Genomic DNA, 17,995 nt, shown 5'->3' with positions numbered 1-17,995 from the left:
AACGGTTAGATAGATTTAGGACCAATGCTGGCATTTTTTGAAACTTTATAGGACTTGGTTACCACTTGTAAAATTTTTAAGACTCAAAATCAAAAAATACCAAACATATAGGATCGATAGTGTAATTTTCCATAAATTTTAATGTAGATGGAAGTTTTCTGTCACTTTCACACCAAAAAAGCTAAAATAAAGAGGAAAAGAGTTTAAAAAATATCCGACTAATCTTTCTACTACCAATAAATCTAAATCTAAATCTGTATATATTGATACTAAATACTAAAAGAGTTCAAAGAAGCTCTTTTAATTGGTGGGAAAAGAACTCTCAATGGTTTATTTTTAATTTCAATATTGTTTTTTTCAATACAAAGTACAAACCATATATGAATTCTAATGTAAAAGGGTTTTGTCACTCTCACACCCAAAAGACTTAAAGTAAACATGAAAAGAGTTGAAGAAATATCCCTCTAATCTTTCTGTACCACCAATAAATTTATAATTTTCATTTTTACCTCTTAACACCAACTCAATCCCATAAAATCCTCTCACTCACTCCTTTTCTTTTACATCATATATTATTTTTTTATTTTGACATTCTTTCTTCAGTTCCAAGTTTTGAAAAAGAAAGTATTTTCTATCCATGTTATGATATCTATTTAGACTATATAAAAGTTCTAAAATAATTAATTTAAGAATAATGTATATCAAAGAAGGTATTATAGAGAAGATATATTTTTGAGGTATTGAAATTAATATACATTATATACAACACAATTTAACTCAAATGAACGTTCAATTTTCATATAATATAATTATTTCAATAAAGTTAAGCTCTTAGTCTTATTGCAAAACCTATTACACATGTTAATTTGCCATCACGAGGTGAGATGGCAGCCGTCACGAGGACAACAGCTCGGTGAGGACGACGGTAGCAGCCAAGCGAGGCGACGGCACTTTTACGATCAAAGCATTGTTGGTGAGGGACGAACGGGGGGAACCTTTTGGGATTGGAGCAGGAAATGAGAAAAAAATTGGAGGGAAGTGAAAAAAACTGAAGCGGGCCACAATCTGTAGCCCAAAAAGGTTTATGGGTCATATTAAATGGAAACTGCCGATAATTAATCATTTTAAACTACAGCCCAATAAAGCTGCAGCCTAAAACTCACGTGGCCGGCGATTTTCGCAGACCGCAAGCAACTTACTGTTGCGCAAAATATATAATGCACAAAATATATTATTATTATTATTATTTGGAATTAATGAATGATATTCAATTAATTATTAATTTCAATTAGCTATCCAATATATCGTATGAATTTCACATGGTAGATTGTTTACAAGATGGGGGAAGGGACTCTGTTTTTTTTTTCCCCCCCTCAATGAGTAAATGAGGATCCTTCATTTACCTAGCTGCAAAAACCCAAGCATAAACTATAAGAGCATGATATATCGGTTGACCTGCTAAGAATAACTACAAAGGAAGATACATGAAAAAAATTAAATCATATAATAACATTATAATTGTCGTGAGCCATCCCATAAAACCAATAATCCCGATCGATTACCTTATGCTACAATTCACCATGAACTCCAATAAAAATTGGGAATGAAATCTTTCCATAAATTCATGGCGAATTTCTCTCTCTTGGTGGGAGATAGAGCAAAGAGGATGCCTTGAACAGGTATCCGAGCGCAGGAACATCCCCTATAACTGTCTCCACTTGGGATTGGGCGACAGCTTCACCGAGCTGGCCACCTTCCCTCCTCTACAAGCTCAGCTCCGACACCAACCTAGCTTCTCCCCTCACGTGGCCAAACTCCCAACCACAGCATTGGCCGAATTCCGGCGACGTTCTCTGTTGAAGATGAGGCCACAGGAATCACCACCGAGCCCAAGCGTTGCCCTCCATATCTCACCAAGTCGAGGTATAATCGGTTCTTTTCCTGACTTCAAGGTTCAAGTTCAATCAACTACAAACCATTCCACCTGAGTCGCTGGAGATGGTATTTATCGTCGTTTAGTTGATATATGGGTCTTATGTTTGGATATGGGTTGATGTAGTTTTTGAAATAAACTGACTCTATTTGACTGGGGATGAGATCTCTTGCATTATTAGATCATAATTGCGGCTCTGTGTTTTGAAGAAATTGCTTAAAAGTGTACTGATGGATCATTATTAGCTGAAGTGAACCCATTTTATGATTCACGTTGCAGCTGCGAGTCTTTCCAGTCCTTTTCGAAGGCCTTTTGCTCGTTAAGCTCGTTTTTGGGTGTTTTAATGTTGTGGCTGATCTAATGTCGATTGTTTTAGCTTCATTTTGCTGAGGCTATTGAGTTCGGATGGAGTGCTCTATGTCGAAGTGTCATGAGTGTTCTAGATCATTTCTGGTTTTGTATTTGATGCCATGGATCGATGTTATAGCATTCGGGGTGCTCGAGTCTTAGCTCATGAGAAATCGAAGGGGACCCGCGAAGGATGTACATTTGGATAACAATTTTCACGAGGTTCAGAGCTCATTTGCAAATTCAGCTCGACAGAGCTATTCAAATGCTTGCATTTTCATTCATCTTTCCTCGACAGTGCCTTACCGAGTTGGGTTGAGGATCATCGTGATTTGTTTCTTGTTGGCTTCATGTATTTCCTTTACTTTCCATATGCTCGAGCTTGAACTTGTGATGTATGTCTTCTTGAAATTTTTTTCTTCAGAGTTTGCATAGCTCTATATTTTTTCTGCCCAATTCTCCCGTTTCTTTTTTTTCCTTTCATGCATGTCTTGCCGAGCAAAAGCAGAAGAAATGAAGAGGCTCGCGAAGGAGGAAGACCCACTCACAAAGTTACCAAAACTCGTTCATTATCATTGGCCGCAAGGAGAAGGCGCCATTCGAGGGGAGTGAAGGGTTGCAGGATTTGCTTCCAGCCTGGCCTCGAAGAGGTGCAATTTCTCGATTTTAGTGGCACGTTTAGGACCCCCTTGATGTGTTGATGTTGTGTTTGGTGATAACTTGGAGAATGATCACAAAGTGAGTGTGACAAAATTGTGACGATGTGCGGACCATTAAACTCCTTTTTATAAAGTTTTACTACGGTTCCAATTCAGTCCTTAAATTTTTCACTGTTTTCAAATCAGCCCTAGGCTTTCTGATTTGTTACAGCTTCGTACCTGACTGATAGAGGTGTGAGGATCCGGGTGCCTTGCATTTTTCAAGGTATCTAGACTGTACCATGTAGGTAATCGATTCTAAGCTTTTGGAATCGGACCCTACGTTGTCGAAACTTAGAACCACACCCTACACGTAACATGTATCATATCACAGATTCCGGATACACTGTAAGAACATTTATATATATATATATATATATTCTCTTCAAACTCAATAATGAAAATATATAAAAAGAAGAAATATGATCGACAATAACAAACATAAAATTGAATATCTACAATAAAACGAGTCTTGACGAGTGAGAAAGGCTGAAGGGGAAGAGGAAGAAGAGGCAGGGACGATAATTAATGACTCTTGGTTTAGACATAGGACTTACTTTTTTTTTATCTTTATCAAATATGAAATTCAAGTTACTATGTCATATAGAACAATAATAATAAAAAAAGAAAAGGGTCAATGTTAAGGTTTTGGGCTCCCAATACGGTGGAATCGGAACCTGTTTTCACCGGTTCCTTAAATTATTATCCGGACCTTATTCTATTTTTTTGAATCTACTCAGGCGACCCTACCCTAACTGGCAAGTTCCAATAGGTTACTGGTTTACCTGGTACCCGTGCACATAGCTACTACCGGAGTTACTTAAACTTTTTGGGGTACTTTAGATCAGTCCTGTAAACTTTTTATAGATTTTTGAATCAGTCCCAAATCTTTCCAATTTGTTACAGTTCCGTCCCTGATAAAATTTAGTGATTTCCTATCAGACCCTAAATTCTCAAACTGTCCCAGATCAGTCCCTGGACTTTTTTGGCAAGGTTACAGAGATGGACAAAACTGTTTTGGCCTTTCTGGTTAAGTCCCTGAACGATGTAGCTCATATTCAAATCAGTTCCCAAGCAAAAAATTTTCTGAATTAATTCTAGGACTTTCAGAGTTTTTTCAAATAAGTCCTTGGTTGTATGTGGGGTGAGTTCATGATTCCTGATCTGATCGATGATGTGTGGACGGCCACGATGCAATAGGTTATCAAACTTGAGAATCAATAGAATTAACAAGCCTAGACGATTTAAGTACCAAAAGGGCGAATTTTTGATTTGCGAGCTTTGAAATCGTAATAGAACCTCCAGACTCAGTCTTTGGATCGTAGACCGATAAATTAAAAGTCCTAGATGCATAGTGTCATGTTTCCTTAATTTCCCAACCCAATTCGGAAGTCCCTCGTTCTTCGAATTCTCCCTCCGACAGCTTTGGTATGCTCAAGTCCTTGTCCTGCTTGGGACCCAAAATTGACCGGGAGAAATGAATTTGACATTTAAAAGGAAATAATTAATATATTTTTATATGCTTTATCAATTAACGATTAATACGCGTCACTGAGTGGTTATTACCAATGTCGAGAATTAAATCGTCTAAGTTTATGGTAGTAAATTTTATTAAACTGCTGTGAGTTGTGATTATCTTTTTATTATTATAATTTGGTCAGAAGAATTGCGAGTGATTGACAATAACCATCCATCTTAATAAACTAAATCTCTTGTTTGTAATGACCATGTGTCAAACTATCAAATTTTTTTACTTTTCTATTTTGGTTCTTTTATTAATTTATAATATCATGTAAGACTTTTTTATATATATATATATTTTAATTTTTTAATAAGTAACTTATCATCTTCATAAATTGTAATAGCCATTTTTTTTATTTTTTTATATTAGTTTATAATATCATGTAAGACTTATATATATTTTATATTTTTATTCTTTTAATACATCTAAAACTCTTGTTTACCATGACACATGTCAAGCTATGAATTTTTTTAAAAAAATTTCTCATTTTAGAAATAAAACTTTTGAGTAGGGGTGTGAGGGTTTGGGTACTATGTTTTTATTCATGATATCCGGACCCTATTATGTAAGGGATATGTTTCAAGATTTTAAAATTGGACCCTACCCTGTTGGAACCTGAAATTGGAACCTGAATTATATTACAGGTTCTGGGTACCCTGTTAGAACCTGTAATTTTTTTTTCATCTTCAAGCACAATGAATGAAAAGATCTCATTCACAATCACGCAAAATAAATAAATGTCGATATAGATTAATCGGATCACATCCATACAGAACTAAATGATTATATAGCTCTCCCTAAGATTATATAATAGACAAAACAAATACATAACTAAAAGATTATGTACCTATTTAGCAAAAAAAGGATAATGTAACTCTTCTTACTAAACAAAACAAATAAATTCTTTTAGGATTTTGTAGCTACTACATCGCACATAGAGAATTATGTAAATATAAAATAATTTTTTTCAGAAGAATATAGGTCTCGGGTACTGGTTCCGTGGGTACCATGTATATTGGAACTGGAACCAAAACCTATTTTTATCGGTTCCTTAAATTACTATTCGGACCTCTACTCTATTTTTAATTAGACTCACCCGGACCCTACCCTAATGGATAGGTTCCAATCGGTTCTGGGTATATCCGGTATCCATGCACACCCTTACTTTTTGAGGATATCATCTTAATAAACTAAATCTCTTGTTTAGGTATCCCCATGTCAATTCCTCATTTTTTCTTATTTTTCTATTTCCTTTCTTTTCTTTGTAATATTTCTTAATTCTAATTTAAATTTAATTGATAAATTACTTAAGTTTGTTTAAGATATTTAGACTAACTATGTATACATCAAATCTAATTTATGTGCTATGAATATGCCAAGTGTTAGCCATTTTGCAATTGTTCCTTATTTTTCTCAACTCTCATTTCAGTTACTTTATTTCTTCTTTCTAATTTACTTTTCCTTATGTCCTAACAATTTCAAAAAATACTATGTCCCGTTTCTTTTATTTATAAATAAGAGAAAGATATTGACCACCAAAAATAAAAGAGAAAGATATTGATTTTAACTCAGTATATTCTCATTAGTATTATGCTATATTCATTCTTACTTGTTATATACACATAAGCTACTACTGCTACGGTCTTAATTTTGCCGACACATCCAATATATAAATACACCTAATATTCTATTAACAGTACAACTTCTTTCATATGTATCATATATACGACACCAAAATTATATATTAGGTAAGACATATTGGTATAGAGCAAATTTTTTGCTAGACATAAATAGGTAAATATATTGAAATATAACAATGCATAAAAGGAATGATGAAAATGGATTGAAGAAGATAATTTAATAGATAGACTTATAAGCTAAACAATTGTAAATCAAGAGAAAAAAACTGACTTACTCGATAATATATTTTTAAATGAAGTTTATGGATTTATTAAAAATTGAGAAATTATAATTTTTACGACAATTACCATCTTCATTGGAAAATTGGGATTTATATAAATTAGTATAAGTATTTATAATTTTATTATCGAAAGAAATTTCTTATATCCATAGGATCACAGGAGATGTCATCTAGAAATACAACTAAAACTCTTATTTACCATGACACATGTCAAGCTATGAAATTTTTGCTTTTTTTTTAATTTTCTCATTTTAGGAATAATTTTTTAGGACAAATAAAATTGCTTGCCATTGACGTGCTAGAATGGTAAGAAGATATCTCTTTTCCCTAATTTTCCCAAGTTGATTCTTCTCCTCCTTTCCATGCTTCTTTTTACCTCTATTTATCACCCTCCTCTTTCTTATTTTGTTTTATCGTATTTAATTAATTCTAATTAATCAATATCCTTAACTAATTACGATTTATGCCTTATTTTCTTTGTCAATCCCATATTGTCACCATTTGTGACAATAGTGATTTATCTATTTCAGAAAACGTAATTATAAATTATTTTTTTATTTAAAGTTAAATGCAATTATATAATTTATTTTTTAAATTTCTGATACTTATTTGACATTATATATTTAATTTAGATGAAACAAAACATATTATCTAATGGAACATGGACATCTATTGTATTATTTTGATTAAAAACAACTAGTTGAAAATCTTAATTTTACTTAACACTCAACAAGTCTTACATTACCACATAATTCTTTTAAAAATAGAAATTTATATGCAATTTAAAAATTAAATATCAATTATGCTAAATAGCAATTTAAAACTAGATGTCCGGTTTGATAGTTTAACATCATTCCTTTTCATGATTTAGGAGAATTAAAATATACAATTTTTATACAATGATAAATAAATTTTAATTTATCAATTCTTCTAATAATGAAATTATTATTATTATTATTATTTTAAGAATAATAAAAACAAAAAATGGACCCGCAACAAAGTGCGGGGCCATTTCACTAGTTAATTAACTAAATCTCTTGTTTGTAATGGCCACGTGTCAAACTATCAAATTTTTTACTTTTTTCATTTTGAGTTTTTTATATTAGTTTATACTATCATGTTAGACTTTTATATATATATATATATATATATATATATATATATTTTTAATACGTAATTTATCATCTTAATAAATTGTAATGGCCATGTCTTCTTTTACTTTATTTTTATTTTTATTTTTTTATATTAATTTATAGTATCATGTAAGACTTATATAGATATTTTATATTTTTAATAAGTAATTTATCATCTTAATAAAAAATTTTATTTCAAATCGTCACAAATTTAAGTAGTTTTTATCGTGACATTGAAAATGTCCTAATTCCTTTTTTTTTTGGTGAAATGCAAGGTTACTATAGCTTATTGACAATCTTTACTTGGGCTGGTCACGAGATGCTTTAAATAAATTTTGACACCACTTACAATTAAGCATTTTTAACCTAAAAAAGCACATATTATTCACAAATTCTCTAATTTAGCACATACTTTAAAAAAATTTCCTAAAAATGCACAACATTTCAAATTTTTCCCTAATATAGCATGTTCATTCTTCACCGTGAATTGCCTATGTGGCCATTAAATTTGACTAATTAGCTGTTAATTGTCACGTTTAACCATCTCATTAGCAGCCCATTTTCTTTTTCCTTTCAACTCTTCCCCTCTTCTTCCTCATCCCCCGTTCTTCCTCTTCCCCTCCCCGCCCGGTATGGGAACCTCCACTCCCGGACCCACCTCTGCGGCTGGAAGTCAGACCTCGCCGTCGAATCAGCTCGGGCCCAGGTGGCCGTCCTGATCAAAGCCTCGCCTAAGGAGATTGTCCTCACCTCAGGCGCCACGGAGGGCAACAACATCTCCGTCAAGGGCGTCATGCATTTCTACAGGTAACTTAACCGGAAATGTTGGATGAAGAATAAAGAAACAATCTTTGCTCCTCTTGTTACTGATGAACAGGGAGGATTGAACTTGTGCTGCATTCGTTACTGATATGTAGCTTGATTCTATCATGCTTGTATGAATGCCTGCTTGATTTGGCTATTGTCTCTGACCGGTATACCTGCTTTCTATCGGAGTGTGAGAGGCGATGCTAGCATAGCTCAGTGAGATGCATTTCAAGTTCGAACTAAGTTGCAATTAGACTGGTCAGATAGTTTAGCAAGGAGGAAGTTAAAAGCATGATTTTCGATAGCCTTCGCACGGGAAAGACCTTCCATATTTTCTTGACAGACCTTCCAAATTTTCTTGAACGCATGAGGATTTTGTGAATGAAGCTGTGTGATTGTATCCTCGAAATGGATTAGTTGTTATAAGTGCAATGTGTTGAGGAGGGGTCAGCTGGAAAAATGTTCCCGATCAACATGAGTTGCTGTCTATGTACTAGGGACAAGAAGCGGCATCTGATCACTACCCAGACAGAGCACAAGTGTGTGCTTGACTCGTGTCGTCACTTGCAGCAGGAGGGCTTCGGCATCACCTACCTTTAAGGTTGGGACTGACGGGACATCAGCAGGAGTTCTTTACTGATGTCTCACCTACCTTCCACAGTGATGCTGCTCAGGCCCTGGGGAAGATCTCGATTGATGTGGAGAAGTGGAATGTGAGTCTCCTGTCTTTGAGGAAGAACAGGGGATGAGGAAGAACAGGGGAAGAGTTGAAGGGAAAAAGAAAATGGGCCGCCAGTGGGATGGTTACAAGTAGCAATTAACGGCTAACTAGTCAAATTTAACGGCAACGTAAGCAATTCACGGCGGAGAATGGACGGAAGGTGACGACGTGCTAGATTAGAGAAGGATTTGAAACGTTGTGCCTTTTTAGAAAAATTTTAAAGTACGTGTTAGATTAGGGAATTTGTGAGTAGTACGTGCATTTTTAAGAATTTAAGTCCGAGAGGTTATCCTAAGCCATCTCAAAAGGGAGGCGGGAACCATTTAACCAAATCTCGTTCATGCCATTTGGCTTGGCTGGCGAGGATTCGTCTCGGACAGAACTTCAAAAAAATAGAAGCGAAAGATGGCAATCAGGATGATGCTGCCACAGCTCGCCTTCGAGCTCTCCATCTTACTATGCACAAGGTCCCCATTTTGACCATCTCGACATCTTCAACCTCAACATGGCGTTTCATTTTACACAGATTTTGAAATTTGAATGTAAAGTACATGCCAAATAAGGATTCATAAAACCGATAACGACGTTGCTTGCAGAGTAAGAGTTGCAGCAGCATCAGACGGCAATAATCTTAAGGAATAAGGTCCCAATCACCCATTGTTTACTCCAAATTCTAATTCTTATTTTCCTTCCTCCTCGTGAGCTCTTCGGGTAATGACTACAGCCATGAGCAAAAAGCGTCATAGCTGATCTCAATCGTTTGTAGCTTAGTGCAAAGTTTCTTCCCCATGTAATGTAATCTAAGGTTTTACATATACTGCACAACCTTTTTCCTTTACCGGGTTTGATATGTTTCGGTAACTACGTCTACTACGAGGTTAAACTCTTTATATTAATTAAAGTCGTGTTCTTACTATTACTGAACTCATGCTTCCGTCAAAGCGTGAACCACTCCTATGAATATCCCAACTGCTTGTTGGGCAGGGCAGGTAGCAGGAAACTGTCCTTAACTTCCATGTGCTGTTAAGTATATTATCCACGGAGCTTAGCAGAAAAACCTTAGGGTGGAATTTTCACAACCGTCCCAGTTTTCGTAGGCTCGTAAATCTCCAGGAATGAACTGTCATCACGAAGATTTTTCAAGTGTTTAAAGAGGTTTGGATATTTAAAGAATGTTGCTAGCTAGGATAATGAGCATCCTTGAAAGTGTAATTTCAAGGATGATTCAGATTAATATGTTTCTTATAAAAACAATGCATTATCTTATTAAAAATAATAAATTTCTTGTTAACTAATAAAATGTAACGGTCGTCAACTGACGCACTACGACGTGGCGATATCCGTTTGGTCTATGTGAATTCCTCCTTCCAAGGAGACCCTACATGAAAGATCAATCCTATTTAAAAAAAAAATTAAAACAGTAATTGGAAAAGGAGAGAAAAGATAAGATAAGAAGAAGAGGCAGAGGGAGAATAGTCAAGATTTTATTTTTCTTTCACCCCAAGCTGATATAGACGTCAAAACATTTGGCCATTTCTGAAGGAGCTTTCCATGCCAATCCTCAACCTTTTTTTAATCATTCTGTCCCCATAAAAGGCCTCGACATTAACTCTCACTCCCACTAACAACACAAACACAAACAGAGAGGAAAAGAAGAGGTAATGTCTGCTATGAACATTGGTATAGGACTAGCCATCCTTGCTCTAGCGGTGGCATGGAGGGTCCTGAACTGGCTGTGGCTGAGGCCGAAGAAGCTTGAGAGGCTTCTTAGGGAACAAGGCTTCAAGGGGAATCCATACAAATCCCTGACTGGAGACCTGAAAGAGTGCGTGAAGATGATAAAAGAGTCGAAGTCTAGACCCATCGGACTCTCAGATGATCCAGTGCCTCGTATCCACCCCTTTGTCCTTCAATCTGTAAACACCTATGGTAAGTCAGAAATATCCTTAGAGATCTGAGGACAGCCAGTAGGGTCAATTTTTTTTTTTTGTTATCGAATGAAACCCTTCTTTGATGACCCAAGTCAAGTATTGCTGAATTTTTTTTTTCCGTTACAAAGGAGGTTCAAATTTAGTACAATGAAAATTTTTTTGTTAGGCCTAATCAGCTTGTCTGTTTATTCGTCCTTCCTTTTCAATATGCTTCTTTTTTTTTTTTTCCTTTTTTTGGTCTTTATGCGTTTTGAGTGAACTTTTTTTCTTTCATTTCTAAAATCACTCCCTAACCAAGCAAAAAGCCTAGATGGACCATAAGCTGCATCTATATAATGGTCTAAAAGACATGCTTCCACGAAAGTTATATGGAATGGCCCCTCAGTTTCACGTGAGAATTGCAGGCAAGGATTTTTTCAAATGGATGGGACCGACTCCAACACTGAACATCATGAACCCTGACCATATCAAGGATATCTTCTCAAAGATATATGACTTTGAAAAGCCGTCTCCGAATCCACTAGTCCTGTTAATAGCGAATGGACTTCCAAACCATGAGGGTGAGAAATGGGCAACTCACAGAAAAATCATCAACCCTGCCTTCCACTTAGAGAAACTCAAAGTAATCTCCATGAACCAAAATAAAATCTTGTCCTTCTAATGGATCCACTATCCAGACTAATATCTTTCATCTTCTTATGTGGCAGCTCATGTTGCCTGCCTGTTATTTAAGCTGCAACGAGATGGTGACAAGATGGGAGAAGTTGATATCCGCTGAGGAATCAGTCGAGCTCAATGCATGGCCTGACCTGCAGAATCTGACCCGTGATGTGATTTCTAGAACAGCATTTGGGAGTAGCTATGAAGAAGGGAAGAGAATTTTTGAGCTTCAAATAGAGCAACTTGAGCTCGCCATCCAATCCATGCAGACAATCTACATCCCAGGATGGAGGTAAATGAGGAGCTCAGCGTGATAAATCTCTTGAATTCCTACCATTTTCAAGGAACGATAATGCATAAGTATGATGAATAGTGTACATATTCATCTTGTTCCTTGTGCTCGTAGGTTTGTCCCCACGAAAATGAACAGGAGGATGAAGTACTTGAATGAAGAAGTGCACTCCTTGCTTCGTGGGATCATCAGTAGAAGAGAAAAATCGATAAGGGCAGGGCAGACTGCTACTGTTGATCTTTTGGGACTGTTGCTGGAGTCGAACATGAAGGAAAAACAGGAAAACAGAGGAAACAAGTACACAGGAATGAGTATTCAAGATGTGATCGAGGAATGTAAGGTTTTTTATTTTGCCGGGCAAGAGACTACCTCAATCCTCCTTGTCTGGGCGATGATATTACTGAGTATTCATCCTCAGTGGCAAGACCGAGCAAGAGAGGAGGTTCTGCAAGTATTTGGAAGAGATGGAAAACCTGACTTTGATGGGCTGAATCATCTTAAGATTGTACGTTGAAATTTCTCTCTACAGGGGCAAGTGAGCGGAATGATTTCTGACTTTAAGCTGATTTCTTATACATTTTGTTCACAGGTTACGATGATCTTGTATGAGGTTATGAGGCTATACCCACCAGTGACAATGATCAACCGCTTCACCCGCAAGGAAATGAAACTTGGTAAACTAACTATACCAGCCGGGTTAGAACTGTCAGTGCCCATATTACTTGTCCACCACGATAAAGAGCACTGGGGAGAGGACGCCAAGGAATTCAAGCCTGAAAGGTTCTCCGAAGGAATCTCAAAGGCGACCAAGAACCAAGTTGTGTATTTACCGTTCGGTTGGGGCCCTCGAATCTGCATTGGCATGAACTTTGCATTGATTGAAGCGAAGATGGCGATGGCAATGATACTGCAACGGTTCTCATTTGGGCTTTCTCCTTCTTATGCACATGCCCCAACAACATTCATCACTCTCCATCCCCAGCATGGTGCTCAAATCATTTTGCGTAGTGCTGAATGAGCTGATCACACGTTATATTGTCAACACAAGACACACGAATAGGTTTACCATCGGCTTATCACTTAATGAGAGTTGGTTTAGTATAGTAATCCTTGTAATAAAAAATTGTCGTTTGTGTTCAGTTTTTTTGTGTTCTAATAAGTTCTTCCTTCTCTGGTCATAGTTAACTATGCATTGTGTAGGATTTTGAGCTCGTCTGCTCCAACATTGACGATCTGCCTGTTACAGTAATTAAGGTTGCTTGCAGATGTACATGTTAAAGAAATGAAGGTGTTACTGTTCAAGGGACAAGGAGGAAAATATCGTAGCAAGAAAACTCAAAAATCCTGGGAAGGAAAGTTTTTTTTTTTTAATTCAACGTAAGAACCAAATACATATACAGACTTTATAACTGCTAAAGGCTAAAAATACCAGCTCGTTCTACCACTATGACATGTTTTGCCAAATCTTCTGCCACTAAGACACATTAACACCACTTACTGACTTGACCTAAACTCTAGCAACATAAACTAACTCAAAGACACCAAACGACACACAGAACAATAGCTCTGAGATAATATTCAACACACTCCTCCTTGGATCAGATGCTGCTGCAAACTTCAATCTTCTCCCTTAACAGCTCAAACATTACAATATGAAAGGACTTGGTGAAGATATCTGCAAACTAGTCTTCTGCTCCTTAATGCACCAGCTTCACTTCTCAACTTTGCTTGATAGTTCACGAACACATCAGTGCTTTCTTCTTCCACTATCTGAACACCATTGCATGCTTTAAAAGTCTCCTTCAGTCCATGGACCTTCTCCTTCTGTTTGTTCACAGAGCCATCAAGAACGAGTTTTGTCTTGGGCTCTATAAAGGCCAACTTAGATCGGCTTTGCCTTCTGCACATCCTGTAGATTCTAAAACAATAACTTTGCAACTCTGACATTTTTCTGCAAGGGACCGTCTCCCTTTAACAAATTGATCATCATCCACCTTAGACTTCATCTTCAGTGGATCCAAAGAAAAAGACTTATTCTTGGAATCTCAAATAACTTATGACCCTTTGAATCATAAATCAAACATTTTTCTCCTTAAGCATAACCTTGTATCCTATCTCTACAAGCTGACCAACACTCAACAAACTTTGGGCAATCTTAAGAACATACAAAACCTCAGATATCAATTTTATACTACCACAACTCTCTATTTTGAACAGTTCCTTTAACCTTCACTGCCAAGTACTCTCCATTCCAGATTCTTATTGTTGTTGTTACTGATCTATCAAGCTCCCTAAAGAGCTTCTCATCACTTGTCATGTGGTTAGTACATCCACTATCAACAAGCCAACAACCGTCTGAAACGCATGAGCTAAAACAAGAAGCAAAAAATAGTTGTTCTACCTCTTCTTCTATTGTAGTTTGTGCCTCATCTTGCTGCCGAGTCTCCTCCTCCTTGTAAATGATCTCAGCATGCCCCAACCTTTGACACTTCCTGCATCTCATGGCAGGCTTCCTCCAACACTTATAGTGTGGATGATTTCTCTTTCCACAATGCTGACAAGGAGGATGATTTCCTCCTTTGTTGTTGTTCGATCTTTCTGCTGCAACAATCTTAGAAGCACCGCCATATTCTTTCAACTTCTTTCCTTTTCCACCAAAACTTTGCTGCATTTTAGCTTGCAAAGCTCCTTCAACCATTCATTCTTCAGCAATTCCTTGTCTTCTCATCATACTTCTCTGCTCTTGAGCCTGCAAAGCATTAAGAACTTCAACAAGTTTGATGTCTGAAAGTTACTTAGTGTTCTCCAATGAAGCAATAATTGCTTCGAACCTTTATGGTACAGAAACTAGAATCTTTTCCACCAGCCTATCATCCTTCATATTAGTTCCTAGCACTCTATTTGTCTTAGCAATTTCCACAAGCCTATCAGCAAACTCTTTCACAGTCTCTCTCTCTTCCATCTGAAGCCTTTCAAATTCTCTCAACAAATTTAACACTTTCATACCTCTAATCTTCTCATCTCCTTCATATTCTTCCTTCAAGTAATCCCAGATATTTTTTGCTGACTCAAGCCTCATGATTCTGATGAAGATGGTGGGTGACACTGCATCATAAAGACACGATTTTGCCTTTGCCTTCTTGGTCTTGTTTAGGGGTGTGCACGGGTATCGGGAATACCCGGAACCGGTTGGAACCTACCCTAACGGGTAGGGTCTGGGTAGCTCATATTGAAAATAGGGTAGGTTCCGAGTATTAAAATTAGGAACCTGTGAAAATCGGTTCCAGTTCCGGTTCCTGCCTACAGGGTACCTGGAACCAGTTATTTATTAAAAAAATAAAAAGAGGAAAGAGTAAAGTTACTATCTCCTCTAATGAATCAGAACATAGGCATTTTATTGTGTGAGATCGTATTATGGATGTTCAATTTTGTCGATGGATTGATGAGACATATTATTATTTAATTGTTGTGGATTAATCTAAATTTTGTTGATAATCTATTTGGCATGATTACTGATTATGTATGTGATATTTTCGATTATATTTAGCGAGAGGAAAAAATTTACAGGTTCCAACAGAGTACCGGAACCTGTGGTATAATACAGGTTCCGGGTAGGTTCCAGTTCCACGATTCAACAGGGTAGGGTCCGATTCCAAAATCTTGGAACATGTCCCTTACAGGGTAGGGTCTGGGTATTATGAAAAATACAGGGTACCCAGAACCGATCACCCATAGTCTTGTTCTCCTTGTGCAGCTTGATCTGAGCCATGGTTGGATTGTTAGGAAGGAGAGCCTCCTCGTAGTCTTCTTCCACTGCTTCCCACAAATCACAGCCTTCCATAAAAGCTGTCATCTTAACAGTCCATGCTTGATAATTCTCCCCATCGAACACAGGTGGTGCCATGGCAGAGAAGGCACTCGAACTTGCGTCCATCTTGCCTTGAACTTCTATGGATGCAGTCAAAACACTCGATCAACCTCAAAAGTCTCTCACCCACGCAAGTCCCTTAAGATCAAGGGTGCTTTGATACCAATGTTATTGTTCAAGGGACAAGGAGGAAAATATCGTAGCAAGAAAACTCAAAAATTCTGGGAAGGATATTTTTTTTTATTCAACGTAAGAACCAAATATATATACAGACTTCATAACTGCTAAAGGCTAAAAATACTCAGCACGTTCTGCCACTAAGACATGTTTTGCCAAATGTTCTGCCACTAAGGCATGTTCTCCCACTAAGACACGTTAACACCACTTACTGACTTCACCTAAAATCTAGCAACATAATCAGAACAAATTCTATCCAATAAACAAGATAACCATAACATCTGAAATATCCCTAGAAAATAGGACTTGACCAAACTAACTCAAAGACACCAAACCCCACACAGAATAGCAGCTCCGATACAATATCCAACAGAAGGAAAGAAAAGAACGAGAATGTGTCTGTGGCCTTACTATGTATTTCCTCGTTCTTCCAACATATTATCTCCCCAACCCCAATATAATTTCTCTGTCTGATCTCTCTTAGAAATTCTTTCATTAGGCAGAGAGGCAGCGGGAACTATCATTTCCATCAATGGAACTAGGACTCATGCTCCTCATCCTAACACTGGCATGGGCAAAAGGGCTTCTTAGCTGGGTGTAGTTTAGACCAAAGAAGCTCGAGAAGTTGCTCTGCTGAAGGTCTTTCCAGGAATTGGTATAGGTTTCTGTCCCGGAACCTGGGAGAGACCTCGAGGATGTCCAAATATAACTTTAATGAATGCATCTGCGCCCCTGGGATAAACACTAATACTGTTTAGAACAATATTGTAGCAGCAGAAGGAAATAAACGTCTGGATAGAAACCTACGATCGGCATTATTATTACTATTTAAAGCAGCTTCCCCCATGGAGTTTATGCAGCGGTTTGCCTGAAAGGACATTGATGCATTGTAATTAGTAAGGTTCATATTTGATCTTTCCCTTCAACTTGACAAAAAGTCAACACTGCATCAATTGAAGTTATGTCAAATCCATTTGCAGAAGAACCTCAGTGACTACTTAAAGATGTGCGCGGAAGAAGAGGATTAAACGCACCTGAATTAAGTGGTCGAAAAACCCACTTATAAGCTTTTGATGTCTTTTTGCAATGTTCGGTGCTTCCAAATAATGAGAGAATTTCATGTATTAGAACTGGGTCTATTTTAATTTCTCATTTTCGGAAAGAAAATTAAAACTAAGAAATAAATTAGAAAAGAACAAAGAAAATGGGTTCCAGTTTTTTTTTTTTTTTTAAATCTCTTTAGGACCCTATAATTGTTAAGACCCCCATACTTGTGAGGGCAAATTTACACCGAGGCAATGGGGCCAGCCAATGCCATCTACCCACCATCTCTTTCTAAAAGATTTTGTACTTGGCATAGAACTTGCAACTGTTGAGATCTTTCGACCTGATATCCCACATATCATGATCGAACACCGATTCAAAAAGGAAAAATCACGATTCGGTCCTCTGACCTCTATGGATAAGAGGTTCACCTATCATCAGCCGTGCGGGAAAGCCCATGAACACTGTGTCTAGTGTGCTACTAGTAGTGAAGAAATCTCTGCGGTTGCTGGGGACGACACCTGTATAACAAGTCGAAGTAGTTTCTCAGAAACTCCTATTGCTGACAGAATAAATGAATTATGATAACATGCGAAAACCACGTTACCGAATAGATTAACAAGTTGTTTACTGTTTTTTGATTCATTAATGCGCAGTTTTTCTCTATTCACTTCACTACTTACATCAATGCAAGCCCTGCAGTTCCAATCTAACGAGTAAATCAACTGTGTCAGTCGGTCCAAGCTGGTTGAACCTTTTTTAGTTTTCTTAGTCAACAAGTTACTAAGTTGAATAACAGAAAGTGTACATATGATCCCCGAAAACTTTGAACCTTTTCAATGTTCTATGTTATATTCTCGAATATACCATCCCTCCCACATCATCAAAATAACCAAATCCTTTCCTCCTTTAGGAATATCCAACCATCCCGAGTCCCCCG

At 36.9% G+C, this 17,995-nt stretch overlaps 2 protein-coding genes and 1 long non-coding RNA gene across 5 annotated transcripts; 2 read left to right on the top strand and 1 right to left on the bottom strand.

The window, feature by feature from the left end:
• The first annotated feature begins 1,564 nt into the window (after positions 1-1,564).
• On the top strand, positions 1,565-3,095 carry LOC116203086. Its single transcript, XR_004156203.1, has 2 exons — positions 1,565-1,923; positions 2,790-3,095. It is a non-coding gene; the product is annotated as an uncharacterized LOC116203086 (long non-coding RNA).
• Positions 3,096-8,085: 4,990 nt separating this feature from the next.
• On the top strand, positions 8,086-13,272 carry LOC116202209 (cytochrome P450 CYP72A219-like). Of its 3 annotated transcripts, none has more exons than XM_031533654.1 (5): positions 8,086-8,362; positions 11,419-11,636; positions 11,722-11,966; positions 12,081-12,471; positions 12,556-13,272. In XM_031533654.1, the coding sequence occupies exons 2-5, from the start codon at positions 11,439-11,441 to the stop codon at positions 12,982-12,984; spliced, it is 1,263 nt and encodes a 420-aa protein (XP_031389514.1). In that variant the 5' UTR covers positions 8,086-8,362; positions 11,419-11,438; the 3' UTR covers positions 12,985-13,272. The 3 variants fall into 3 exon arrangements, with proteins under 3 accessions (XP_031389514.1, XP_031389515.1, XP_031389513.1); XM_031533653.1 differs by lacking the exon at positions 8,086-8,362 and adding an exon at positions 10,572-11,012; XM_031533655.1 differs by lacking the exon at positions 11,419-11,636.
• A 1,392-nt stretch (positions 13,273-14,664) lies between these two features.
• On the bottom strand, positions 14,665-15,870 carry LOC116204345. The gene is made up of 3 exons (XM_031536431.1): positions 15,675-15,870; positions 14,809-15,071; positions 14,665-14,715 (listed from the first exon to the last, which is right to left on the bottom strand). The coding sequence occupies exons 1-3, from the start codon at positions 15,868-15,870 to the stop codon at positions 14,665-14,667; spliced, it is 510 nt and encodes a 169-aa protein (XP_031392291.1).
• Between the last annotated feature and the right edge of the window lie 2,125 nt (positions 15,871-17,995).

Source organism: Punica granatum, chromosome 4, assembly GCF_007655135.1.
Source record: "Punica granatum isolate Tunisia-2019 chromosome 4, ASM765513v2, whole genome shotgun sequence".
NCBI lineage: Eukaryota > Viridiplantae > Streptophyta > Magnoliopsida > Myrtales > Lythraceae > Punica > Punica granatum.
Note: the sequence above shows the minus strand (reverse complement) of the source record. Positions and strands in the feature narration are given on the sequence as shown.